Source organism: Felis catus, chromosome C2 (genome assembly GCF_018350175.1).
Source record: "Felis catus isolate Fca126 chromosome C2, F.catus_Fca126_mat1.0, whole genome shotgun sequence".
NCBI classification, from domain to species: Eukaryota; Metazoa; Chordata; class Mammalia; order Carnivora; family Felidae; genus Felis; species Felis catus.
This window is the reverse complement of record NC_058376.1, coordinates 59,181,036-59,208,970: the sequence shown is the minus strand read 5'-3', so window position 1 is coordinate 59,208,970 and position 27,935 is coordinate 59,181,036. Positions and strand designations below refer to the sequence as shown.

The window sequence follows — 27,935 nt, the reverse complement described above, 5'->3', positions numbered from 1 at the left end:
GTGGTGTGCTGGAAATCTTGGGAGTTCATCGGCTTGTGGGGGGTGTGCCTTGATCTCTGCCTTTATCTCTACATGGCATTCTCCATGTGTGTGTATCTGTGTCCCATCTCCCTCTTTTTATATGACACCAGTTATTGGACTACAGCCCAAACTATTCCAGTGCGGTCTCATCATAACTAATTACATCTGCAATGACCCTGATCAAAATAAGGTCACATCTGAGGAACTGAGGGTTAGAATTTCAACATATGAATTTTGATAGGACACAATTCAACTCATAATAGAAAGTCTTTATTAAAGCCACACATTATGTCTATCCTATGGCCATCAATTTTAATATGTTGGTATATACCCAAGATATTAAATGTCTAAGTAAACCAAAAGATATGTACAAAACACAAATGTTCATAGAAGCTTTATTTATGTTATTCCTGAAATGGAAAATCCAAGTACACAACAAAATGGATGAATAAAATATGGCATGATCAAACCAAAAAACCTCTTCACGGTGTTACAAAACTGAACTATGTAAAGAATTTCATTTATATGGAGTTCAAAAACTAGCAAAATGGTGATAGAAGTCAGAGGAGTGTTTCTTTCTGGGGAAGGGATATCAACAGAGAAGGAGCAGGAAGGAAACTTCTTGAAGAGTGGAAATGGTCTTACCTTGGTTTTGGAGGTGACTATCTGGGTGCATACACATGTAAAAATTCATGAAGCTATCCACTAAAGATTTGTGCATTTTACCCTGAGTAATTTATGTTTCCCAAAATGCTACTTTCTAAATGAATTGCTACATAATTTATTTCGTCACTTCAGTACTGTGGGAGAACCAATGAATTGTAGGTATTGGCTTTTTTTTTTTTTTTTTTTATCACTGAACAAAACTCAGCAACATTTCCCATCCGTGGCTAGTCCGTGGCTAACCGCTCCAAAGACATACTCTGGGGAGAATGTCAGCTTTGAGTGTACTGATCTCCATCAATGTTATAGTGTCTGGTAAGTATGATTTTTCAGAAAAAAGTAAAGATATTTTCAGTGGTGACAAGGAGGCCCTTGATCCATTCATAAAATGTTTTATAATTTGTCCTAGCAGCAGTGATAAATTTGTTTATTATCCAGCAAACCTTCTGATTTTCTTATGTCAATGGTGCACTGACTAGTTGTCTGGCTGAGTCCAGGGCAATAAGGGGGCCCTGGAATGGAGTGAAACTGAACTTGTGTGACAAGGAAAAAGGTAGTGTTTCCTCCAGTATTTTGGTTTATATTTTTCTTGTCTCTTGGAATTCTTGTATCTTAGACCTTATGTGTATTGATGTATGACTATTGTTTTTCCTTTGATATTTCTAATATTTTTAGCTCACAGGCTAAGAAAGAAACCCTAAATTTCTATTTGGGGTTTTTAAATTTTAAAATAGAGGCAACAAGTATATATAGGTAAAATTTGATTCAGAAAACAAGGATCAGAGAACGTAAGAACATAGAAATGATAGGTAATTATTCAAAGTCAATGATTTCATGCTCACACCAGAACAAATGGAATGTTATCCCAAAGCATGAACAGTAGAGCGAATGAGTGGAGGAGCTAAAATTAGAGCAGACTTAGGCAGGTGGAAACAAAACCTTGAATCCATCCTGTCTTTCCTTATAATCATCCCAAAGAAATTCTAAAACATTCTGAGCAACACTGGCTTCCACATTTCCATATATGTCTGGTAAAGGGAGAGGAGAACCAGTTCTTAAGAGAAAGAAAGATGGGAGACGAGGGCCATAAAAAGTTGAAAGAAATTGAGAAGAAGGTAGAAAGATAGAAGAAGGTAGAAAAATTGGGGAAGAACTCAGAAGACAGTGAATAGCAGATTTGACTCGTGAAAGCACTAGAGAAATATTTAGATGTGGCAGGAAACAGATGGCGACAAAAAGATGTAATTGAAAAGAGTGATTAAACCTGTTCATGTAATTGACTCCATTACATATTTGAGGGGAAAAAACCGTAAGATTGCAATATGTATTTGATAAAATTAAATATCCACTTATTATAAAAAGGTTTTGTTTTGTTTTGCTTTTTGTGTTTTAAGACTTAATTTTTTTCAGTGCAGTTTTAAGTTTACAGCAAAATTGAGAGGAAGGGGCAGAGATTTCCCATATACCTCACCTCCTAACCTCACCTAGGCACAGCTTCTATTTCATTATCAACATCCCCTCCAGAGTGTTACATTTGTTACAAGTGATGAACCTACCCTGACACATAATAATCACCCCAAGGCCATAGTTTACATAGGGTTCATTCTCAGTCTTGTGCATTCTGTAAGTTTGAACAAAGGTACAATGGCATGTATCCATTACTATAGTATCATACAGAGTAGTTTCACTGCCCTAAAAGTCCTCTGTGTCCCCTGTATTTATCCTCCCTCCCCTCTAAACCATGGCAATTGCTCATCTTTTTAGAGTCTCCACAGTTTCTGCCTTTTTCTGAATATTTTATAGTTGGAATTATATGGTATGTAGCCTTTTCATAGGCTTTTTTTTTGACTTAGCAATAGGTATTTCAGTGTCCTCTTTGTCTTTTCATGGCTCTATAGGTCATTCTTTTTAGCACTGAACAATATTCCGTTGTCTGCATGTATCCCCATTTATTCAGCCATTTACCTACTGAAGGGCATCTTGGTTACTTCCAAGAGTTGGCAATTCTGAGTAAAGTTATTTTCTGACTTTCATATTTCCTTCTCCCTGAAGAACTTTTAACATTTCTTACAAGGCAGTTCCCCTGAAAACAATTTCCCTCAATTTTTGTTTGTTTGAGAAAGTCTTTTATGTATCCTTCACTTGTGAAGGGTAACTTTGTAGGATACATAGTTCTAGGGTGGTGGGTTGTTATTCTATTAACATTTTAAATATTTTACTTCGTTCTTTTTTTTCCCTTGCATGGCTTCTTAGGAGAAGTTGTATATAATTCTCATCTTTGTTTCTCTTTAAGGTGTTTTATTTCTCTGGCCTTTTTCAGAACTTTTTATCTTTGATTTTTCTATAGTTTTCATATGATATGCCAGGTCTAGGGTTTTTTCTTTGGCATTTTTCCTGCTTGGTGCTTTCCAAGTTTCCTAGATCTTTGGTTTGGTATGGAGTGAACTTGGGGAAATTCTCAGTCATTGTTTCAAAAATTTCCTCTGTTCTTTTCTGTCATCCTCCCCTCCTGATTTTTCCATTACACGTGTTTTACACATTTTGGGAGTTGTCCCACAGTCCTTTGATACCCTGTTCTGTTTTTTTTAAGTGTTTGTTTTCTTTGTTTTTCAGTTTTGGAGGTTTCTATTGATATATTCTCTAGCTTAGATAATCTTTCTTCAGCTATATCCAGTCTATTAATAAGGTCATCAAGGCCTTCCTCATTTCTGTTATAGTGTTTTTGATTTAATTTTGTCAATTTTGCCTCCTGTATTTTGAAGCTCTTACTGGGTATACAAGCATATCTTGTTTCATTGTGTGTCACTTTATGGTACTTTGCATATATTGTGCTTTCTACTAATTGAAGGTTTGTGGCAAGTGTGCATCAAGTAACTCTATCAGCACCATTTTTCCAACAGCATCTGCTCACTTTGCGTCTCTGTGTCACATTTTGGTATTTCTTGAAATAGTTGAAGCTTTGTGATTACATTATATTTGTTGTGGTGATCTGTGATCAGTGATCTCTGATGTTACTACTCAATTGTTTTGCGGTGTCACTATGTCCACATGAGATGGTGAATGTAAGTGGAACACGTGTGTGTGTGTGTGTGTGTGTGTGTGTGTGTGGTCTGGCTCTACCTCTCACTGGCTATTTCCCCATCTCCATCTCCCTCTCTTCAGACCTCCCTTTTCCCTGAGACACAACAATATTGAATTTAAGCCAATTAATCACCTCCCAATGGCCGCTAAGTACTCAAGTGAAAGGAGGAGTTGCATATTTCTCACTTGAAATCAAAACTTAGAAATGATTCATAAGCTTAGCCAGGAAGGCATGTTGAAAGCTGAGACAGGTCAAAAGCTAGGCCTCTTGTGCCAGCAGTTAGCCAGGTTATGAATGTGAAGGAAAAGTTCCTGAAGGAAACGAAAGTGCTACTCTAGTGAACACACTAATGATAAGGAAGTGAAACAGCCTTATTGCTGAGAAGGAGAAAGTTTCAGTGATCTGGAAAGAAGACCCACACAGCTACAACATTTCCTGAAGTCAAAGCCTAGTGCAGAGCAAGGCCCTAACGCTCCTTGATTCTATGGAGGCTGAAGGAGGTGAGGAAGCTGTGAAAGAAAAGTTGGAAGCTAGCAGAGGTTGGTTCATGAGGTTTAAGGAAAAAACTGTCTTCATAGTAAAAATGCAAAGTGAGGGGGAGGAGTCAAGATGGAGGAAAAGTAGGGGGATCAGAATTTCCCTCCTCCCTCAAACACAGCAGTATTGCGGTCAGAACACTTGGAATACCCAGGAAATCAATCTGTGGAGTGGCAGAAGGATTTCCACAAGTGGAAAGAGACAGCTTGGTGTGACAGAGGTATGTATTTGCAAATTGGGAGAGTTAAACTGTCAGTGTAGGCATGGAGGGGAGGACAGCCCTTCTATGCAGAGACAAAAGGAAGTGAAGAGACGCTATAGAACTGTAGGATTGTATTTAGACAAGGGAAAAACCTCTCCGGACCACGGATGAGGAACAAAAAATACAGAGAGAGCCAGTTTCTAGTTTGCAAACAGCCTTAGGAGTAACTATTGGGGTTTTCATGGTTGCACGACTTTCTCTGGACTGAAGCCTGCTGTGTGCATGCACCTGCTGCGGGGGGAGCCAGCCCCAGGCTTGGTGACTATCTTGGGGGTGCACTGGGAGAGAAGACTCCCTTCCTTGGAGTACTGTGGGAAGAGGGCTTATTGCCACCCCTTCAGATGCCAGCCAAAGGCCTTTTATCGGCAGAGCTGGATCCATGTGGTGCAGGACCCTTTACAACCTTGGATTTTGGATCCCAGAGGAATGCCTAGGAGGTCCAGGAGATTGTGAAGCAGAACAGGCCACCAGAGCCGCTCTGTGAGGGGTGCCTGAACAGTATGGTTCGAGACACCTGTCTGGGGAGGAGAGATTGGGGTGTCACCATTTTCTCTCCAATGCCAACTGGGTGGGGCACCAAAGAACAAGACAGCAGGCCTAAGTGGAGGTGGGATCTGTCTACATCAAATCCCGCCCCTCCATGCCTGGTAACTGCTATCTACTGGGATGGAACTGACACTGAGTGAACCAGAGGGACTGTCCTCCAGACCAGCACAGCCACCGGTCCCAGGCACCAACAGACAACTGTCCCGTGGTTTTGTATGTTAGTCTGGCTTTTAAAAGTTGTTTTTTTCTTTTATTATTTTTTTCTCTTTTCTTTACTTCTCTTTTCCCTTCTTTCTCCTTCTATGTGCCCCCCCCCCTTTTTCTTTTCCTCTTTTCTTTGGGATCAGGCTCATAGTTCCTGATTTGATTTTTAGTCTATTCTTACTATATGTATATGTATATGTATATATGTATATGTATATATATATATGTATTTACTATACTCTACTTACTATACTGTACTATATACTATACTTACTATGTTTCCCTTTCTTTGTTCTGGTTGCTTGTTTAATCAGGCATTTTCACTCTATTCTTTTTATACTTATTCTGTATCTCCTTCGTTATTTTCCTCTCTCTTTCTCTCTGGATTAAGCCTTATTAAACCTTAAGTTTGATTCTCTGCCTGGTGTTTTATCTGCCTCCCACCTCATTTCTCTCTTTGTATGGGATAAGTCTCCCCCCTGCCATTTTTCCTTTTTTCCAGGGTTACTTCAATGAACAAATCAAAGCACATCTGGTGGAAGGTCTAATCCACTACTATGAGCAGTGAGATAAAGCAAGCAAAGATGCAATAACAGAGTACACACAACACACTCCAAAAACACTTCCTGAAGTGTCAGATTTGGGACAGTGTATGGCCTCTTTCTAATATAGTACTGCTTGCAGGTGTAGGACACATAACAAACTATAAAAGCATGTAAAAGACAGAAACCAGCCAAAGTGATGAAATGGAAGAAATCTCCTCAAAGGAAATTCCAGGAAGAAATGACAGCCAGAGAATTGCTCAAAACAGATATAAACAATATATCCAAACAATAATTTAGAATAATAGTCATAAGACTAAGAGCTGGGCTTGAAAAAGCATAGAAGACACCAGAGAATCTACTGCTGCAGAGATCAGGGACTGAGAAATAGTTATGATGAATTAAGAAATGTTGTAAATGAGATGCAAAATAAACTAGATACAGTGATAGCAAGGATGGGAGAAGGAGAGGAGAGAATAGGTGAAATGGAAGATAAAATTATGGAAAAAAATGAATCTGAGAAAAGGAGAGAAAGGACATTACTTGATTACGAGGGGAGAATTAGAGACCTAAGTGATTTAATGAGATGAAACAATATCTGTTGCATAAGAATTCCAGAAGAAGAAGACAGAGAGAGGGGAAGAAGGTTTATTTGAACAAATTATGGCTGAGAACTTCCCTAATCTGGGGAAGGATGCAAACATCCAACTCCAGGAGTCACAGATAACTCCGTTCAAAATCAACCAAAACACGTCAACATCATGACATACCATAGTAAAACTGGCAAAATAGAAAGATAAAGAGAGAGTTCTGAAAGCATCTAGGGACAAATGGGCCTTAACCTAGAAGGGTAGATACAAAAGGGTAATAACGGATTTATGCACTGAAACTTGGCAGGCCAGAAGGGAGTGGCAGGAAATATTCAATATGCTAAATAGGAAAAATATGCAACCAAGAATCCTTCATCCAGCAAGGCTGTCATTCAGAATAGACGGATAGATAAAGTCTTTCCCAGACAAATAAAAACTAAAGGAGTTTATGACCACAAAATCAGCCTTGCAGGAGATTGTACGGAGGACTCTGTGAGTGGAAAGCAACAAAGTCTACAAAGGACCAGAGACATAACCACAAGCATGAGTCCTCAATATAACACAATGAGACTAAATCCATATCTTTCAATAATCACTCCAAATGTAAATGGATTAAATGCCCCAATCAAAAGACAATGGGTATCAGAATGGATAAAAAACAAGGCCCATTTATATTCTTCCTACAACAGACTCATTTTAGACCTGAGAGCACCTGCAGATTGAAAGTGAGGGGTTGGAGAACCATTTATCATGCTACTGGGTGTCAAGAGAAAGCCAGAGTAGCCATATTTATATCAGACAAACTAGATTTTAAAACAGACTGTACCAAGAGATGAAGAAGGGCATTATATCATAATTATGGGATCCTATCCATCAAGAAGAGCTAACAATTATAAATGTTCATTCCCAAACATGGAAGAATGCAATATATAAATCAGTTAATCACAAACATATATAAATGTATAGATAACAATAATGTGATTGTAGGGGACTGTAACACTCCACTTACAACAATAGAGAGATCATCTAGGCAGAAAATCAGTAAGGAAACAATGGCTCTGAATGAAACATTGGACCAGATGGACATAACAGATATATTCAGAATTTTTCATCCAAAAGGAACAGAATACATATTCTTCTCAAGTGCACACGGAACATTCTTCAAAATAGATCACATATTGGGTCACAAAACAGCCCTTAACAAATATAAAAGGATTTATATCATACCATGTATATATTCAGATCACAACGCTATGAAACTTGAAATCATCTAAAAGAAAAAAAATGGAAAGCCTCCAAACACATGGAGGGTAAACAACATTCTACTAAAGAATGAATGGGTCAACCAAGAAATTAAAGAAGGAATTTAAAAATATATGGAAGCAAATGAAAATGAAAACACAACAGTCCAAACCCTTTGGGATGCAGCAAATGCAGTCCTAAGAGGAAAATACATTGCAATCCAGGTCTATCTCAAGAAGCAAGAAAGGTTTCAAATACAGAACCTATCCTCACACCTAAAGGAACTAGAAATACTGCAGCAAAGAAAGCTCAAAACCAGCAGAAGAAGAGAAATGATAAAGATTAGAGCAGAAATAAACAATATAGAATCCAAAAATACAGTAGAAAGTTCAATGAATCTAAGAGCTGGTTTTTTGAAAGAATAAACAAAATTGATAAACCCCTAGCCAGACTTCTCAAAGAGAGAGAGAGAGAGAGAGAAAACCCAAATAGATAAAATCTCAAACGAAAGAGGAGAGATCAAAACCAAAACCACAGAAATAAAAAAATTAGTGAATACTATGAAAAGTTATATGAGAACAAACTGCAAAACCTGGAAGAAATGGACCCACACACTACCAAAACTCGAACAGGAAGAAATAGAAAATTTGAACAGACCCATAACCAGAAAAAGTTGAATCCGTTATCAAAACTCTCCCAACAAATGAGTCCTGGGTCAGATGGCTTCCCAGGGGAATTATAGAAGCCACTTAAAGCAGAGTTAATATTTATTCTCAAGCTGTTCCAAAAAATATAAATGGAAGGAAAGATTCCAGACTGATTTGATGAAGCCAGCATTACCTTGATTTCCAAATCAGACAAAGACCCCACTAAAAAGGAGAATTACATGCCAATATCCCTGATGAACAGAATGCAAAAATTCTCAACAAGACACTAGCAAGTTGAGTTCAGCAGTATATTAAAAGAATTATTCACCATGATCAAGTGGGATTCATTCCTGGGCTGCAGGGCTGGTTCATTATTCACAAATCAATCAACATGATACATCATATTAATAGAAGAAAAGATAAGAACCATATGATCCTGTCAATAGATGCAGAAAAAGCATTTGACAAAGTACAGCATCCTTTCTTTATAAAAGCCCTCAAGAGAGTCAGGAGAGAAGGAACATACCTTACCATCATAAAACCCATATATGAAAGGCCCACAGGTAATATCAGCCTCAATGGGGAAAAACTAAGAGCTCTCCCCCTGAGATCAGGAACACAACAGAAATGTCCACTCTCACCACTGTTGTTTAACATAGTGTTGGAAGTCTTAGCCTCAGCAACCAGACAACAAAATGAAATAAAAGTCATCCAAATTGGCAAAGAAGTCAAACCTTCACTTTTGCAGATAATATGATAGTCTACATGGAAAACCTGAACTGATACATGATAGAACTGCTAGAACTGATACATGATATCAGCAGTCACAGGATATAAAATCAGTGCACAGACATCAGTTGCATTTCTATACACCAATAATAAAGCAACAGAAAAAGGTATCAAGGAATCGATCCCATTTACAGCTGCACCAGGAACTATAAAATACATAGAAATAAATCTAGCCTAAAAGGTAAATTATCTGTATGCTGAAAACTATAGAAAGCTTATGAACAAAACTGAAGAAGACACAAAGAAATGGAAAAATCTTCCATACTCATTGATTGGAAGAACAAATATTATTAAAATGTTGATACTACCCAATACTACCCAATGCAGTCTACACATTCAAAGCAATCTCAATTAAAATAGCACCAGCATTCTTCACAGAGCTATAAAAAACAATCCTAAAATTTATTTGGAACTATAACCGACCCTGAATAGTGAAAGTAATATTGAAAAAGAAAACCAAAGCTGGAGACATCACAGGCCTGGACTTTAGCCTGTACCCCAAAGCTGTAATCATCAAAACAGTATGGTATTGGCACAAAAACAGACACATAGTCCAGTGGAATAGAATAGAGAACCCAGAAATAGACCCACAAATGTATGACAAACTAATCTTTGACAAAGCAGAAAAGAGTATCCAATGGAAAAAAAGTCTCTTTAGCAAATGGTGCTGGGAAAACTGGACAGCAACATGCAGAAGAATGAAACTGGACTACTTCCTTACACTATACACAAAAATAAACTCAAAATGGATGAAAGACCTAAATGTAAGACAGGGAGCCATCAAAATCCTAGAGGAGAAAGCAGGCAAAAACCTCTTTGACCTCGGCCACAGCAACTTCTTACTTGACGTGTCTCTGAAGGCAAGGGAAATATAAGCAAAAATGAACTACTGGGATCTTATCAAGATAAAAATAGTTCTGCACAGCAAAGTAAGCAATCAACAAAACTAAAAGGCAACCAACAGAATGGGAGAAGATATTTGCAAATGACATATTGGGTAAAGGGTTAGGATCCAAAATCTATAAAGAACTTATCAAACTCCACACCTAAAAAACAAATAATCTCTTAAACAGGCAGAAGACATGAATAGATACTTTTCCAAAGAAGACATCCAGTGGCCAACAGACACATGAAAAGATGCTCAACATCACTTATCACTAGGGAAATACAAATCAAAACCACATTGAGATACCACCTCACACCAGTAGGCGTGACTAAAATTAGTAACTGAGGAAACAATGGATGTTGGTGAGGATGTGGAGAAAGCGGAACCCTTTTGCAATGTTGATGGAAATTAAAATTGGAGCAGACACCCTGGTCAACAGTGTGGAGAAATTTTCCTCAGTAATTAAAAATAGAATTACCCTATGACCTAGTAATAGCACTACTAGAAATTTATCCAAAGGTTACAGAAGTGCTGATTTGTAGGTGCCCGTGTACCCCAATGTTTATAGCAGCACTATGAACAATAGTCAAATTATGGAAAGAGCCCAAATGTCCATCAACTGATGAATGGATAAAGAAGATGTGGTTTATATATTCAATGGAATACTACTTTGCAATGAAAAAGAATGAAATCATGCCATTTGCGGCAACGCGCATGGAACTGGAAGGTATTATGCCGAGTGAAGTAAGTCAGTCACAAAAACAGAAATATATGTTTTCACTCATATGTGGAATTTGAAAAACTTAACAGAAGACCACAGGGGAAGGGAAGGCAAAATAAGTTACAAACAGAGAGGGAGGCAAAACATAACAGACTCTGAAATATAGAGAACAAACTGAGAGTTGATGGGGATTGGGGGTTGAGGGGGCGGGGAAAATGGGTGATGGGCACTGAGGAGGGCATTTGTTGGGATGAGCAATGGGTGTTGTATGTAAGTGATGAATCACTGGAATCTACTCCTGAAGCCAAGAAGACTACACAGTATATGAGCTAACTTGGCAATAAATTATTAAAAAAAAAAAAGTGCAAGCTGAAGAAGCAAATGCTAATGTTGAAGCTTCAGTAAGTTATCCAAGAGATCTAGCTAAAATAATGCATGAAAGTGACTACACTAAAGAATTGATTTTTAACATGACAAAACTGTCTTATATTAGAAGAAGATGTCATTTAGGACTTTCTGATATTCTCCCTTTTTTGTATTCTGTACATTTGTATTTTTCACCATAGTTTTCCAGGTTGAGTAAGTAGAGAATCAATGAGTAAATTGAATTCTGTTGTATTCTCCTAATCTGCCTACTTACTTTCTGGGGAGTCAGGTATAGGGGAAGCACATATTTCTTCTTTTTTTTTTTAATTTTCTTTTTATTTCTTTAAACATCCTCAACACATTTATTTTTATACCCTATGTTTCATAATTCTAATATATGAGATTCTGAATCTTATTCTCTCTAGGAATAACAGATGGCAGCTAATGAAAATAATATTATCTGACTTTATGGTTCCTTGATTCTTCCTGCATTTTGTAATTTTGAAATGTGAGCTCATAATTGTGTGGCTTTGAGTCTGAAAACTGGTTTGAATACAAAAACCTGGTGAAGTACCATGATTTTCCATTATGGCAAATAACCTGAGTCTTTACTCACTGCTATGGACTGAATGTGTCCTCCAAAACTCCTATGTCAAAACCCAATCTCCAATGGGATGCCATTTGGAGATGGAGGCTTTGGGAAGTAACTTTGTCATGAGGATGGAGCTCTCAGATTAGTACCTTTATAAGAAGAGACCCAAGAGACCCTGCTTTTTCTTTTTCTCTCTCTCTGCCACTACGTGTGTGAATACAGTGAGAAGACAGCTATCTACAAGTCAGGAAGTGGGTTTTCACTGGACACCATGCCTGCTAGTGCTTTATCTTAGACTTCCACCTTCTAGAACTGTGATATAAAGTGTTTGTTATTTAAACAACTCTATTTTTTTGTTGTAGGACGCAACACTGATGTAAGACACTCATTTATCCTTGATCTGGTCATATAGGCCAAACCATACTGTCTTTGGCTTCCCTTTTATTTTACCCCTAAGGACATTAAGATTTATTTAGCTTTTGCCACAAATTCTTCAGGTCAGAGCCTCTTGGTTGTCATTATGGCCGTGATACTGTTTATGATTATCTATATTGTCCCTGACTACTAAGTGCTAGCAACTTGTCTTGGCATTACAGAATTCTATCACCCTCTCTGTGGCCTGCACCATACTTTCCCACAGATGATGGGAACCTCTGTAAATAGTGTGCATGGATATCAGCAGTCACTTGATTCTGCTGGATTGGAAGGAGGCCCACACCCCAAAACACCTCAGGCCCCTTCACTCTTGTAAATAAATAAGAGGGTTTCAGAATTCTGTCTGGTTTTGTGGAATGGAGAGAAGATACAGAATCCTAAGACTTCCACCTCAAGAATGAGCCTGGGGAATGGAGAAGGTGCTTTCTTAGGAAAGGTCTGAGAGACATCCCAGAATCTCTAGCTTGGTTGACAGGTGGATATCTTTTTCTGAAGAAGCCAGTCAGTAAAGACTGGGGGAGGTGATAGCTTCTTCAAGTGTGAAGACACTAGTAATGCAATACTTTAAAAAAAAATCAAGGAAGGGTGCCTGGGTGGTTGAGTCGGTTGAGCATCTGACTTCGGCTCAGATCATGATCTCATGGTTCATGAGTTCGAGCCCCACATCAGGCTCTGTGCTGACAGCTCAGAGCCTGGAGCCTGCTTCGGATTTTGTGTCTCCCTCTCTCTCTGCCCCTCCCCTGTTCCCTCCCTGTCTCTCTCAGAAAGTAAAATAAACATTAAACAAAATAAAAAAAAATACTTTGACTTGAATGTAAAGACAGGAGGGTGCAGACACTCTGGATCTAAGGTAGGGGTATGCCAAACAGGTAGGAAGTTCAGGTCAAAAATTCATCCTGGAGCAAATCGTTCTGAGACTTGCTTGCCTGTCATAATTTATGTTTTTATTGGTAACTGCAATCCAAACATGGCCTGAAGAACGTGAAAAAAAGTGTGATTTTAGGTGGAAGTCAGAAATACTAATGTGTATTCCGCTGATCACCCCATCTTGTCCTTTCAGAATGCATAAATGCAGAAATGAGAACTCTGGTTACACCAAGCAATGGATTAAGGCCAAAAATGAGCAAGGACAATGACAGTGCAGGTAATGGATCTTTTAATGACAATTCTACTAGGCATGGGCTTGATGCCGGCAAAATTTTCATGTTTTAGGATCTTGAATTGTCTTATAGGTATTTATCGACTGTATTGTCTAAAATTGTCTAAATAAATATTTATTTTATTATTTAAGAGTGCTCCTAAATTTTTCATTCTAAAATTATTTCTGTGCTTCTTTAATACAGAATATGCTTTATTAGTCAAGAATGTGATCCCTAAGCGGACCAATGGCTTATCAAAAATTTTTTCATTTAATTTTTAAAACATAAGTTATTATGTTTCAAACATGGATTTAAAAAATTAGGCCTTAGTAGATATTAGTAATTTATTTTCTGTGTTCCTCACCCGGGTCTACTGTCTCCCAAAGTTGCCATTACAGTTAGTTTCTTATTTTTACTTTAAAATTTTATTTTTTTATATATCTTCCTTCATCGAAAAATAATTCCAGCCTTTCCAAAATGCATTCCTGGACTTATAAATATACTTTATAATTTAATTCAATTACTCACTCTCTAGAAAAATTCAGTTTCAGGTCAACTACAGAGTAAAATAAGAAAAATAATTTTATAAACTATAAATCTAAGGGTTGGGGACAATGCATAGATGGTGCCTCCTCCCCAAAATGGTAGGTTGAATGGCGTCCCTCTTCCCCCAAAGAAATATCCAGTTAGCACCTGTGAGTGTGGCCGTATTTGGAAAAAGGGTCTTTGAAGATGTTATTAAGCTAAAGCTCTTGAGATGAGATCACCCTGGATGAGAGTTGGGCCCTAAAGCCATGACAAGAGTCCTCAGAAGGGGGGCGCCTGGGTGGCGCAGTCGGTTAAGCGTCCGACTTCAGCCAGGTCACGATCTCGCGGTCCGTGAGTTCGAGCCCCGCGTCAGGCTCTGGGCTGATGGCTCAGAGCCTGGAGCCTGTTTCTGATTCTGTGTCTCCCTCTCTCTCTGCCCCTCCCCCGTTCATGCTCTGTCTCTCTCTGTCCCAAAAAATAAATAAACGTTGAAAAAAAAAATTAAAAAAAAAAATAGAGTCCTCAGAAGGGAAGAGAAAAGACACAGGAAGAAGGCAGTGTGAAGAGGGAGGCAGAGATTGAAATGATAACATCTACAAGCCAACAAACACCAAGGATTGCTAGCAGCCACCGAAAGCTGGAAGAAGCAAGAAAGGATTCTTCCCTAGAGCTGTTGGAAGAAGCACAGCTCTGCTGACCCCTTGAATCAGACTTCTGGCTTCCAGAAATATAAGGGGGAACATTTCTATTGTATTATGTGACCACGTTGGTTATTATATGTTAAGGCAGCCTGAAGGGACTAACATAATGAGTAATTAAGTTACTTTTGTACTATAGATATATTTAAAAGAACACAATTCACATCTCTCTCTCTCTCTCTCTTCACACACACACACACACACACACACCACATTGTGAAAGAGTTAAATTGGACTTCTGACATTAACAATGTGAATTTATAATCTTTTTTAATGTATATTTATTTTTGAGAGATAGAGAGACAGAGCATGAGGAGGGGGAGGGGCAGAGAGAGAGGCAGACGCATCATCAGAAGCAAGTTCCAGGTTCTGAGCTGTCAGCATAGAGCCTGATGTGGGGCTCGAACTCATGAACTGTGAGATCATGACCTGAGCCGAAGTTGGACACTTAACCAACTGAGCCACCCGGGTGCCCTGAAAACTATAACCTTTCTGAACTTCCAGGAAAAATTTGGTTTCAGATAAAGAAATTAAAGAAAGAAATCACAGGACTATTCACTGATCAGAAGTTTGACACATTTATTTTGCTACTTTGATGTATACAGAGCTTCAAGGAAGACTGCGTAAGAATGGTTTCTATTTTCAGTGAAGATGTGATACTTGATATGAAATCAGCCTTCTATGGCAACTAGCTGCCAGTCGAGATAATAAAACTAAAGGATTCATATATCAACAATTAATGAAACTTAAAAAGTATTTCTGACATCATAAAAATAATCAGGAATATTTGTGAAAACAAGTATTTTTTCCCTCTTCTGAAAATAATTATTTTGCACACTTAAGAGTACCTTAGAACTTGTGGGTTTTATCTTTGGTATGAGAAGTTCAGGGGTAATTGACTGGTATTTCTTCCTAGGGCATTCTTTGGAAGGAGGCATATTTTGCTCAATTGTAGGAGAATTTGGTATCTGATTCTAGAGGCAGATTTCTCCATGCACCTCCACTCACTGGAATACCTTTATTAACCAGAAGGTCTTTTTTTTTTCTTGTTTTTTTTTTTAATTTACTTTAAGTTTTTTATTTATTTTGAGAGAAAGAGGCAGAGAGAGAGATGCAAGGAGGGACAGAGAGAGAGGGAGAAAGAGAATACCAAGCAGCCTCCACACTGTCAGTGCAGAGCCAGCTGTGGGGCTCAAACTCATGAACCGTGAGATCATGACCTGAGCTGAAACGGAGAGTCAGATGCTCAACTGACTGAGCCACCCAGGCGCCCCAGCAGAGGTCTCTTTCACACTCCAGCCTACTGGGAGATCATTCAACACAATGCTTGAAAACTTCTCTCAAATCAGTTATGAAAACATCACTTAATGCAAGACCAGGCTCTTCTAACAGAATCCCATACGATCCAGACATGGATTTAGTTATATCTGCTAAGAACTAACTTGCTAATATTCCCACATGAGATGGCTAAAATGAGAAGCCGGTGAAATGGTAAAAAGATAACAGTTTGTAGCATGAACATTATGTACTTTACCACTAAAAGTAACAATGTCTACGGGGCATATGAAGTAAAATCCAAAGGATACAAGAAAACCCTTTAAAGGTATCAATCACGACTAAATTCTTTGAACTTTCCATAGACAACAGTCTGTATCTTTAAAATAGGAGAAGTTCTCAGGGCTGTAGAGGCCAAAATGCCCACGAAAGAAATCTCTCATATACTGAACTAACCTTGGTCGATCATGGTGGCCTCTCTTAATCCCCAGACAGTTCCTTTAGCTAGGGATGGGGGGGGGGCACTCATTGCAGTTTTCTTATTCCTATTTCTTATTTCTTATTCTTATCAGTCCTATTAGTTGCCGTCAATACTTGTCACACTTCACTTAAGGCAACAAAAAAGGAAGGAAAGAAGGAATGATGGGAAGGAAGGAAGGCAAGAGGGAAAGAAGGAAAGAGATACCATTTATGGTAAAAATAAAATGGGAAATTTATTTCCTTGAGGGAGAACTTGGAGTTGTCAGTGGAGATTTGGTTTATTTTTTACACATAATGATGGGATAACTTCTAATTTCTTCTTTGTAAAACTTTTTTGTGGAATTAGGTTACAGTTAACAAATTTTCTGTCATGTTATATGTAAGATGTGGGTAAACAGTGGCTTGCACTCCATTTAAGTCTCTAAAATTGCTTTCATGTACTTTTCTCTCAACCTTTTCTAGCTTCAACAAACAGTTCACTTATGGACAGACAACAGAGTAGTTTCATACTCCCTATGGAAGGTAATATGTTTTTAATTTTTTTCTAGAGGCCAGAACTAAAGGGAAAAAGTGTTGAACTTCCTTAGAAACACGGTTGATGGGCTGGTCAAGGGGCCGTCCTGAGCCTGGTTGAAGAGTATGGTGGTCTGAGTGCCGAGGTGTGAGGGACCCTGAATGACCCCGGGCCTCCTCCCCCCAGGCAGTGCACATTCCACCTGAGGATTATGGAGCTCTCCTTGTCAGGCACTGTGCTAGGCCATGTGGGGAACACGGGGACAAACAAGAGTAGCTAGAGCACCAGAGCGCCCTAAGGGGCTCATTTCGCGGGGGAGCCCAGATGTCAGCACAGATGGCATTTGACAGAGGAGATGAGCACTCACATCAAGTGTGCTGGGAGTGTAGAGGAGAAGGCGAAGCAGCAAGGCTCTGAGAAGGCTTCACGGCAGGTGCAGCGTGTGAAATGGCTCCTAGGGGAAGAGGAGCGTTTTTGTGGACAAAGAGTGGTCTGTAGGCCACCCCAGTCTGCAGGAACGATGTGAGGAAAGACCCAGATATGCAGCGGTGCTTGGTGTTTTCTTTGCGAAGTGTGGGGGCGGCTGAGGGGTGAGAAGATGGCAAAGGTGAGTCCATCTGCAAAACAGGGCTTTCAAAGGCAATGCAAGGACATGTAAGTGCTGTCTTTGGGCAGGGAGAGGTCTCTGAGGGGTGTTAGATGGAGGGGATCACACTCGTATCCCAGAATCCTGGACCTGCTGCAAGGTCAGCTGTGAACCGAAGAGGGGAGAGATTTGAGACAGACACAGACGTCAGGAGACTTCTGCAGGAATCCGGATGTGTGGTGATGGGGTCATAATCTAAGATCTGGCAGTGAGGACAGAAGGGAAACGCCCCAAATCTCAGAGGAATTGGTCTGTGTGCAGAAGGGCTGGAGGAGCCTGGAGGAGAGTCATAGACACAGGATGCAGAGAAGCTGGAAGGTGACTGCTGGTTCTGGAGCCAAAAGGAGAATCCACCTGCTATCCCTCTGTGACCAGGAGGTGAAATCACGGTAGTTGATCACAGGGCTGTGAGGAGATTATATTTGTTAGACAGGTGCCAACCACACTGAGTGCGGAGGAGTGACTGGTCACCAGTAAATTATCACAACAGGTGTGAATAGAGAAAGAGAAGGATTAAGAAAGGGTGACTGACAGGAATCACAGAAGTCCCATCACAGGTGAAGGGGGATTGCTGGAGGGTCCTAGAGCAGAGGAAGGTGAAAGAACAGAGATTGTCCATGGTGCTTGGGATGTTCACCCTGGGAGCCACTTCTCTGGAGACGGCGCCCCTGTTAAAAATGCATATGATTATTTAGTTAGCTAGTAAATTTCCTTTTAAAGAAGAGACTCATCTTGAGAATAAATAGCAGGCAAAATATTAAAACCTTAGACTGTTCACAAGCAGAAGTGCAAACCCCTGAGAACACAAAAGAAAATTCACAACGTGTTCTTCAGCCTTTTTTCCCTTTTTGGTTTCATCTTCAGCATCCTGCCCTTGAGCATCTGAATGTTCACCCACACCCACCTCTAGCTGCTCTCCAAGCAGTCACCTTCGTGCTTATTTATAACCTTGGCGAAGGTGCATTGTCCCTGTGCATGCGGGTTGCCACTTAAATCATGTATTTAACTGCACTCTTAGATCTGCTTTCAAATCCCCCCCCCCCTTGCTTCACATAGTTACGGGATTGTGATTTGTTTGTGAAATGCAAGGGCGTGAGTCCGTCACGCAAGAAGCCAGTGACACCAGAAGAGGAGAGGAGAGATTTCAACTGCAGGGTTTAGCACTCACAAGTGGCATCTGGTTAGCAGCTTTGCCCTCTCAGCTGGTTTTGCTCATGTGAGAGTGATGAGCTCCCTGCCACTCACCTGTGTCACTGGTGCGTCCCAAGTGATGCCCCCAATCTGCTCTCAGCCAACCCCTCCCAGCCATGGACACATTATGTCGGTTTGTGGGAGAGCCAGAGCTTATATATTGCAGAATACTTGTAGGTTGCAGGGCTTAATTTTTACTTCAAAAGATGGACAGAAGAAGTGAACTTCTCCATTTATTCCTCGTAATTAGGGAGAAAGTCAGACACAATCTGTGAGCTAAGTTCACAGGCGAACTGTTTGGTGGGATACATGTGATTCAAAGGGAAGAAGGATGGAAGATCTTGTTGGTTTTATGACTGTGTGATTCTCCAAATAAAAACAACTCAAAAACTGTGCAGCTTAGTCAACCGGAATACCATGCTATTTATAATGAAAGTACCACATGCTTCTTATATTTATGTTTGTCTGAATTCCCACCTTTGGGAATAGGCATTTCATTCTGATATTAAGTGATTTATTGTCTCTCACTGAAATGTAGGAGAGAAAATTTTTCTCTTGGGTCAACTTTTCCACTTTTTATCCCAAGAAGCTTGAGTTATTAGATAAATCTAATAGTCTCTATGCTGAAATATTAGATATAATGATTTTGTCCATTAATTTTATATTGTGTTTTTTGTTTGTTTCATACATATCAAAACTTCTGAATCAAATTTAAGCCCTTAAAAATTTCTTTAATTTTTTTTACGTTTATTTATTTGGAGAGAGAGAGACCAGGGAAGGGGCAGAGAGAGAGGGAGAGAGAATCCCAAACAGGCTCTGCTGTCAGTGCAGAGCCTGATGTGGGGTGCAAACTCACAAACTGTGAGCTCTTGACCTGATCTGAAATAGAGTCACTCAGCTGACTGAGCCACCAGGGGCCCCAGGCCTTAAAATATTTCTAACACATATAATAAATATAGATTATCCAAAAACACACAATATAGGAGAAAATGGGTTTATCTTTGGAATACTTTTAATGTTATATACATTTTGTGCCTAGCAAAATCATGTTCTAGTATACTTTATGGAATATGTTGTAGAAAATTTAACATGGATTTCTTTATCACCCTTTTCTTTCATCATTCACTTTGTGTGTGTGTTCAGCTAACACTTCCCTGTCTAAACCTGTGGATACAAAGGCTGTGCTCTCTTGCCCTCCGATCACCCAGAAAGCTGTGCTGGTAACAATAAGATGGGAAATAATCCTCAGAGACAAGCCTTCCTGCACCAGAGCCTACAGGAGAGATACAAATGAGACCAGGGCCATAAACTGTAGTGACGAGACAATATCCTGGGACCCCAGACCTGATCGGAATCCCGCCCTTCAGATCGATCCAGTGGCCATCACTCATGATGGATATTACAGGTGTGAAGTGGTCACAACTCATGGGCATTTCTATCATGGATATCACCTGACAGCGTTAGGTAAGGAGCATCGTATATTGTGGGATGTCAGATAACCAGATTTGGACTGAAACAGATGTCTCTCTCTATTCCATATCCGCGTGTTAAAACTGATGCATTTTCCCCTGCATCTCTGCAGTGCCCCCCGAGGTGACCCTGTTTCAACTTGAGAATGGAACTATCGTGTGTAGGGCAGCTGCAGGGAAGCCAGCGGCGCAGATCTCCTGGACCCCAGGGGGAGATTGTCACACTGTGGAAGAGCCACTGGGCAATGACACAGTGACCGTCCAGAGTTCGTGCCGCTGGGAGGACCACCGGGTGTCTAAGTTGTCCTGCTCTGTGTCCCATCTGTCTGGCAACAGGAGTCTGTCCATAGAATTGAATCAAGGTAATCACCTATTTTATTTAGAGTAATGAACTTGTTGCTCAGCATTTTCCTCTATTGATTATGAGTCACCAAGAAGAAAGTAAGAAAGCTTGTGTTCCTAATTTAAAGATATTCCCTAAAATGTAACTGAATAATGTGTTAGTATGCCAGGGAAATAGTTCCCATTTCTGTGTCAAATAGAAGGAATAAATTAAATAACTTCTTATCAATACATTCTCTAAACATCTTTCGTTCTGGAATCCATAAAATTTTTTTTAACTTAGTATCTGTTGACTTTTACTTTGTGATTAATATTCATATAAAATAGCAAAACTTTTATATAATTTAACAATACTTATTTAGTAGATAGATAAGAACAATAATTATCCCTTCTTCTTTTTATTTCTTGTAATCACCACTTTTTGTTACTCTGAGTAAGAGAGAAGATTTCCTTCCTCCTCTTCCTTGTCATCTGAAACCTATACATCAATTCATTTGCCAAATATTTATTGAATGTTCTTATGTGTTTGAAGCTGTCATATAAAGATGAAAAGACAAGGTCCATGTCTTCATATTATTCCAGAAAGTATAACCTGGTTGTTAGAAGAAAAGCCTTTGGCACAATATGGCTTCTTGTTTACCAGCTGTGTGAGTTGAAACAATATTTAATTTCTCTGCTCATGGCTTTTGAAAAAATGGAGATATAATTAACATATCACAGTAAATTAATTTCAGGTGTACAGCATAATGATTTGATATTTGTGTGTATTGCAAGATGTTCACACCAATTCGTTTAGTTACATCTCATATTTTCTTCATCTGCAGATGGGATGACAGAACCCACCTCACAGAGTTATCATGATGATTAAAAACAATGATATATTTACCTGACCTGGTGCCTATCACATAGTTGGTAGTCAATATATTTTAGCTAATGTATTTACCATACTAACACAATGTTAGCTCTTATGTTTATATTAGTAAGTGTTAGCCACTGATTGATTATATCAATACATATTAGCTATTGTATTCATTATTATACTATTAAAAGCCATCACATACTCTTAATTATTCCTCATAACATCTCTTATTCATTATTTTTGCAATAGTTTTATTGAGACCTAATTTATGTACCATACAATTGACCCATTTAAAGTGTACCATTCAGCGGTCTCTAGTGCATTCAGCTATGCATCCATCACCACAGTCAATTTTAGAACATACTCCTCACTCCAAAAAGAAACCTCTATCCTTTGGCTGTCACTCTCTAATTCTAGAAATCCTCCAGCTGTAGGCAACCACTAACCTACTTTCTATATCTATAGATTTTCCCATTTTGGACATTTCACATAAACAGGGCCATATAATATGTGCCTTTTATTGCTGGCTTTTTTCCCTTGGGATAATGTTTTCATGCACTATCCATGCTGTGGCATCCTTATTTCCCTTTTTCAATATCCCACCCACTCTAGGTTGTTATTTAATACTTCTTATCTCTAGGTGTATGCATTTATCTGCAGTCCCGTCTGACTTTCTCTGCCATAGAGCAAATATTTAACCTATACTCTACACTCATTTTTCCCTTCCAAGTCCTGAGAGACTCTGCTTCAGTAATTATCCTTGCTCTCTTTTGTTCAGTCTTTTTTGTTCCACAAATCCTTTCCTTAAGGCTGATTATATGAACTTTCCTGTTTTCCTCTCAGGTTTAAAAGTAGATGCTATGGGGGCCCCAGGGTGGCTCAGTCGGTTGAGCGTCTGACTTCGGCTCAGGTCATGATCTCGCGGTCTGTGAGTTCGAGCCCCGCATCGGGCTCTGTGCTGACAGCTCGGAGCCTGGATCCTGCTTAAGATTCTGAGTCTCCCTCTCTCTCTGACCCTCCCCTGTTCATGCTCTGTGTCTCTCTGTCTCAAAAATAAATAAACATTAAAAAAAAAAAGTAGATGCTATGACTTCCCCAAACTCTTAGCTCTTGCCTTTCACTCATATCCAAGATTTTTTAAAGGAGGCATCTATATTCACTGTCTCTTCTAAATTACCTCACATCTACTCCTTAACTCTCCTGGAATCTCTCTGCACAGGAAATGTTCTAACAAAAAGCCAAAGATCTCTCAGATGTCAAACGAAATATAAAATTTTAACTCTAAGTTATTAATTAGCTTCTCTGTGATATTTGATATGGCCTTTCCTCTCTTCTCACCTATTTTCTTCCCATAATTACTTGGTTCTTTAGTCAACTTCTTAATTTTCTTAATAGATTGATTTCCATCTACTCATTCCATGAAGGAAGGCATTTCTAAGAGTTCCATCATTGACTGTATTCTCTTTTCACCTTTACCCCTATTCCTTGAAGGATCTCATCCATACATGTGGCTCCAACTACCACCTGATTCTTGACTGTCAAATATATATATTTAGCCCGGATTTCACTCCTTGGCTATATGAACAAAACCAATTTCCAATTGAATGTCTTCAAATGGTGCATCAAGGGCACCTCAATTTGCATATCCCTGAAAAGGAATCCCTCTTCTGTACTCCTTCATAAGCTCCATACTTATAGTTTGTCTTGATAAATGACTCAAGCCAGAAAATTGAAGATATCCTACAATATCGCTCTTCCTTATTTCCCATATTCAAAATCAGTCACTATGTTATGCTGATTTTATCTTAAAATTTTTTTCTTAAATCTAGACCTTTTTCTTTTTCTCCTTTGCACATGATCATCCCTCACCAGAATTATTACAATATCCTTGTAACAGGTCTTTTGACCCCTAGCTTACCTCCCTCCAATTTATCACCTACAGTGTTGCCACAGTGATTTTTCTGAAATGAAAAACATTTTAGCCCCAGTGGCCTCTCTTTGTCTCTTGGAAAGCTAAACCCCTTTGATCTCCCACTCTCCTTAGCCTCCTGTCTTGCTAATCTTTGGTCTGTACCCATGCATGTGGGGCTGTTTGGGCCCCTCAATTGTACGTCATACATGCAATTGCTACTTCTCCACAATGCACTTCTTTCCTCATACTCTCTTCTTTCATTTCATTTGTTCAATTTCTATTGAAGTTTTAAAACTTAGTTTGATGTGGTTTCTCTGGGATAATTTTCTTTTGCCCTGCAGTTTGGTTAGCTGTTCCTACTCTGTGCTCATGTAATGCCCCATGTATGCCTCTGAGTACTTCATAGTCCTGTAATTGATGGTCCGCTTCTCTGATTCCCAGTGCATCATAAACTCCTAGAGAGTAGGAACCATAGTCTTCATTTTTGTATCCACAGGGTCTGGCACAGTGCCTGACACATACAAATAACTACAGAATTAGGTTCAGACCATCCCAGACTTCATCTCTATGTACCCCGCTCTCTGCTCCATTACATTTGAATTAAGATAATGAATTCTTCAAGTCTTTGTTTAAATTATTTCTTTCCCTTTACAAATTCTTCCTTCTTTTCTTAACCTATTTAATCCTGTTATTGGCAAGGCTCAGTTCAAATTCCACTTCGCTCTGACCTCCCAGGTGGAGTTGATTCAGTTTTCTTATTCCTTAGATGATTTACGATCTGTAATGCTCACTTAGCACTGTTTGCCCTCTTATAAGTGATCTTTTGATTTGTATGGATCTGACTTCTCTAATTGGATTGTGAGCTTTTTGAGGGCTGAGACTGTGTCTTCCTCTTCTCTGAAAGTGCCAAAGAAGGAGACTGTCTGACATTCTTCTAGTTTAGTATATGAGCAGGTTATTTAACAGGATGACATCACTTTTGGAGCCAAGAGTCAGAATAATTTACTTTGGTTGCCATTTTCACAGAAGAAAAACTTCAGAATGATAGTCCTAATTAGTTTCATTTTATCTTTTCATTTATTTATAATTTATTCATAATTATAATTTATTCATAATTCTGGGGGCCATTTTATAGATAAATAAATGAAAGTAGGAAGACATAAAATATCCTACTAAATAAAGGGGTTCCAGCAACTCAGTGACAAAATTTCTCCTCCGTGTGAAAAGTATTATCAGATAGTGTTCAAAACGTTAATAACCCCAAAGACTAACATTTACACAGGAAATTAGAAAGTATATTTCCTTTTTTCTTATAAAATTGCAAAGTACTAACAATACTCACTGTACATTTATTCATTCAGAAAATATTTATTGGAAGTTGACTGTATATAAAATATAGACACAGTTCCTAAACTCTGTCATGAAAGAATATCTTAGCAGCGTTTGAATTGTAGTCTAGAAAATGTTTTTGATTATGACAGTCTGTGAACTTTTAAGAATATTTTAGAAGTCTCTTTTAAACAATTGACCCTATTTTGTTCATTAGAGGAATCTTGAAATGACTGTTTACCCCACCTGTGTTGCCTGTATTTAAAGGTGTCATAGTCCTGGGATTTCCACCATCAACCTTACTGATCGTTCTCTATGTGAAATTTTCTCTATTCCTGGTTATCCTCGTCATTGTGGGATTCATCTACTTCCAGAGAATAAAAGATTGCAGGTAGGAAATAAAGACTAAAAAAATATATAGACTCATTAGAAAGATGACATCATTGTAAGACTTTGAGTCTACAATGTTCTGGGAAAAGCTGGACATATTTTTTGGCATACTGTCTGTTCCCTTAGCCCCTTCTTTGATGTACAAGCTTTGTTAACACCTGAGAGCCCAGGAAGAGATGCCTGCAGCCCTGGACAAAATCTTCTGATTCATTACACCGCCTACTGAGAGATAACCTGACCCAGGCCACCCTTCAAGAATTCTCTGGGAGGGAAATAAAGTTCAACTGGAGTTTCTTAAGTGTTTACTCTGTCATTTCTATGCCTCTGAAGGCTTGTATTCATTTCTACTTAATTATATATTTTTATTTTATTTTTACTTAAAAAAAATTTTTAATGTTTATTTATTTTTGAGAGAGAGACAGAGTGTGAGCAAGAGAGTGACAGAGAGAGAGAGAGAGAGAAAGAGAGAGAGAATCGGAAACAGACTCCAGGCTCTGAGTTGTCAGCACAGGTCCTGATGCAGGGCTCAAACTCATGAACCACGAGATCATGACCTGAGCTGAAGTTGAACCCTTAACCGACTGAGCTACCCAGGCACCCAGACCCTATGTTTACTTTCTATTTAAGGTTATTTATTTATTTTGAGAGAGAGAGAGAGAGAGAGAGAGAGAGCGTGTGTGAGAGGGTCAGATTGAAGGAGAGAGAATCTCAAGCAGGCTCCGCACTGTCAGCGCAGAGCCCAATGCAGGGCTTGAACTCACAAAATGTGAGAGCGTGATCTGAGCCGAAATCAAGAGTCAGAGGCTTAACTGACTGAGCCATCCAGGCCCCCCATGCTTAATTATATATTTTATGGTTTTTTTCCTTTCATAGAGCATGAAAATTGAAGAATCTGGAAGTCGATTTAGATTTGATGAGATCACAAAAAAGCAGCCAGCTATGATCAGTCTTCGGTTTCAACGTCAAACTCAACCACTCTTGTCACTATTTGATATCTTTGTGTTTATGAGAATCCATGTGATAGTTGGCAAATTCTGTTTCAAACTCTTAGCATATGTGTATTTACACACATGTGAAAGCTTGCTGCCTGCCATCACAAATGCCTAGGATGACTCATCTACTTTCCCCTTTGCCCTACTGAGTCCTTACTTGCAAACAAGAAATAGCCCTGCTTCTCAGCCTAAGAGGAAGATGAGTCAGCAAAAGGCAAATAACAATGCAGGGCTGTTTTTCTACACCCCTTGCGTTCTTTGGCTAGTGCTTTCATCCTAGCTTCCCCTTTCCTCTGCCCTCTTAATATGCTAATTTTGCAATGTCAGGAGCCACTACAAACATTGCCTTCAAGTCGACCGGTAGCTGACCTCTCATCCTTTTCTTGCTTGCTAGTAAGTAGTGGGACAGATGTATTGCATGTTTGGCTTGATCATTGAATAAATGGCCAGGAGTCATTTTTAGCACCGCCTTTATTTTTGAAGAAATTATAAGTTGGTTCCAAATAAGGAGTTGTTAGAATCACTGGAGACAGTGCTGAATATCACCTCACCTTTTGGAGCTCCATTGTCTCAATTCTCTCTCTTGTCAGCAATCCAGGTTGGAATGGATTAATGGTGGAAGAATAAGGGTTCTTGGGGAAACCCCAACCTATGCTAGGGCCACTGTAAACAGGAACCCTATCTTCACTGATATATATGGTAATCTTATAGTAAAAAGTGTCCTTTCATTTAATAGAAGAATTTCTTTTGTAAGGTGGCAGGTGATTCAGGCTATTACTTTTATTTTTAGCAAGGCTTGAAGAGAGAAAATGAATGCATACTACTATCTGGAAGATAATATATGAGTAGGATAGTCTGATTGTTGAAACAAACAACCTCTCAATCTCAGTGTATTCATACCACAAAGGTTTAATTCTCACTCACTTCATATCCCGGGGCAGGCTGGTGATTCTAGGGCAGGAAACAGGAGTGGTTCTGCTCTAAGCTAACATTTTATCCTATGGTTCTGCCCTTGTCAGAGTACCCTCCATTCATCCAGTGAATGGGAAAGAGAGAGAGAATGGGGGATTCATGTGGGAGGTTTTTATGAACCAGGCCTGGAGTAGTAATGACTTCTGCTCACATTCTATTGGCTAGTACTTGTCACGTGGCCACCCTAATTTCTAAGTTGATAAATGTAGCATAGCAGCCTTGGCAGAAATAAAGTCAGGTTTTGGGTACATTTGGCCAGTCTCTGTCTACCGTGGAGGATAGGATGAGTGCTAAGATTAATACCTACTCTATTAGTAACCGAACATGAGCCAAGAAATAGATAAGTAAATAATTTCACGTACAACATATATTAGCTCTTTTCTCTCTTTGCTTTTATTATAATTCCCTCATATTTACAACAGGACATAGAATGGGGAAAAGTCTAGTACCATAAATCTTTCACAGACTCAAAAACACTGTGGCACAGACTGCTAGTTGCCTAATCCAATACTCATCTTCCCTTTCTCTTTGGTGAAGATTGTATTCATGATTTTTAATCTTTGCCCCTCCCTCTAGCCATGTAATTTGTCAGTGACTTTAAAGTTGGAAACATAAAGTGCATGTTTCCCTGACCCATATCATTTGCTTTAAGCCAATCAAATCAGGGCAGAAATGTCAGTGTACTGGTGTTGAGCCTAGGTGTCAAGAGGTTCTGTGTGTTTCTATTGCTAGTCCATGAGAACATGCCTGGGGTAATCTGCTGGAGTATGAGAAACATGTAGAGCAGAGCTGGTTCATGCTAGTCCCATTCCCCACCTCAGTTGAGGCCAGTCTAGGTAATCCGATATTTAATCATCTCTTAGGCAAGGGAGAAGCTCATTCAAAATCAGAAGAGCTGCCTACCTGATCCTCAGATAATCCTAGACATTTAAGCAATTGTTGTCACAGAGGTTTTGTGATTGTTGCACAGCATTATTGTGATATTATTGTGGTATCGCTGGTACATTGTTTAATAACATAACTCCAATTTTATTTAGTATGGAGACACACTTAAATAAAAGACATTTTTCAGTT

General features: G+C 39.1%; 1 protein-coding gene across 3 annotated transcripts; it reads left to right on the top strand.

Annotated features, from left to right (window-relative positions):
* The first annotated feature begins 877 nt into the window (after positions 1-877).
* On the top strand, positions 878-27,935 carry LOC101096593 (cell surface glycoprotein CD200 receptor 1-like). Of its 3 annotated transcripts, none has more exons than XM_019839721.2 (7): positions 878-999; positions 13,186-13,269; positions 16,708-16,767; positions 19,740-20,060; positions 20,179-20,427; positions 24,775-24,898; positions 25,771-27,935. In XM_019839721.2, the coding sequence occupies exons 1-7, from the start codon at positions 954-956 to the stop codon at positions 25,775-25,777; spliced, it is 891 nt and encodes a 296-aa protein (XP_019695280.2). In that variant the 5' UTR covers positions 878-953; the 3' UTR covers positions 25,778-27,935. The 3 variants fall into 3 exon arrangements, with proteins under 3 accessions (XP_019695280.2, XP_023115904.2, XP_023115905.2); XM_023260136.2 differs by lacking the exon at positions 25,771-27,935 and adding an exon at positions 25,024-25,195; XM_023260137.2 differs by lacking the exons at positions 878-999; positions 25,771-27,935 and adding exons at positions 4,185-4,523; positions 25,024-25,195.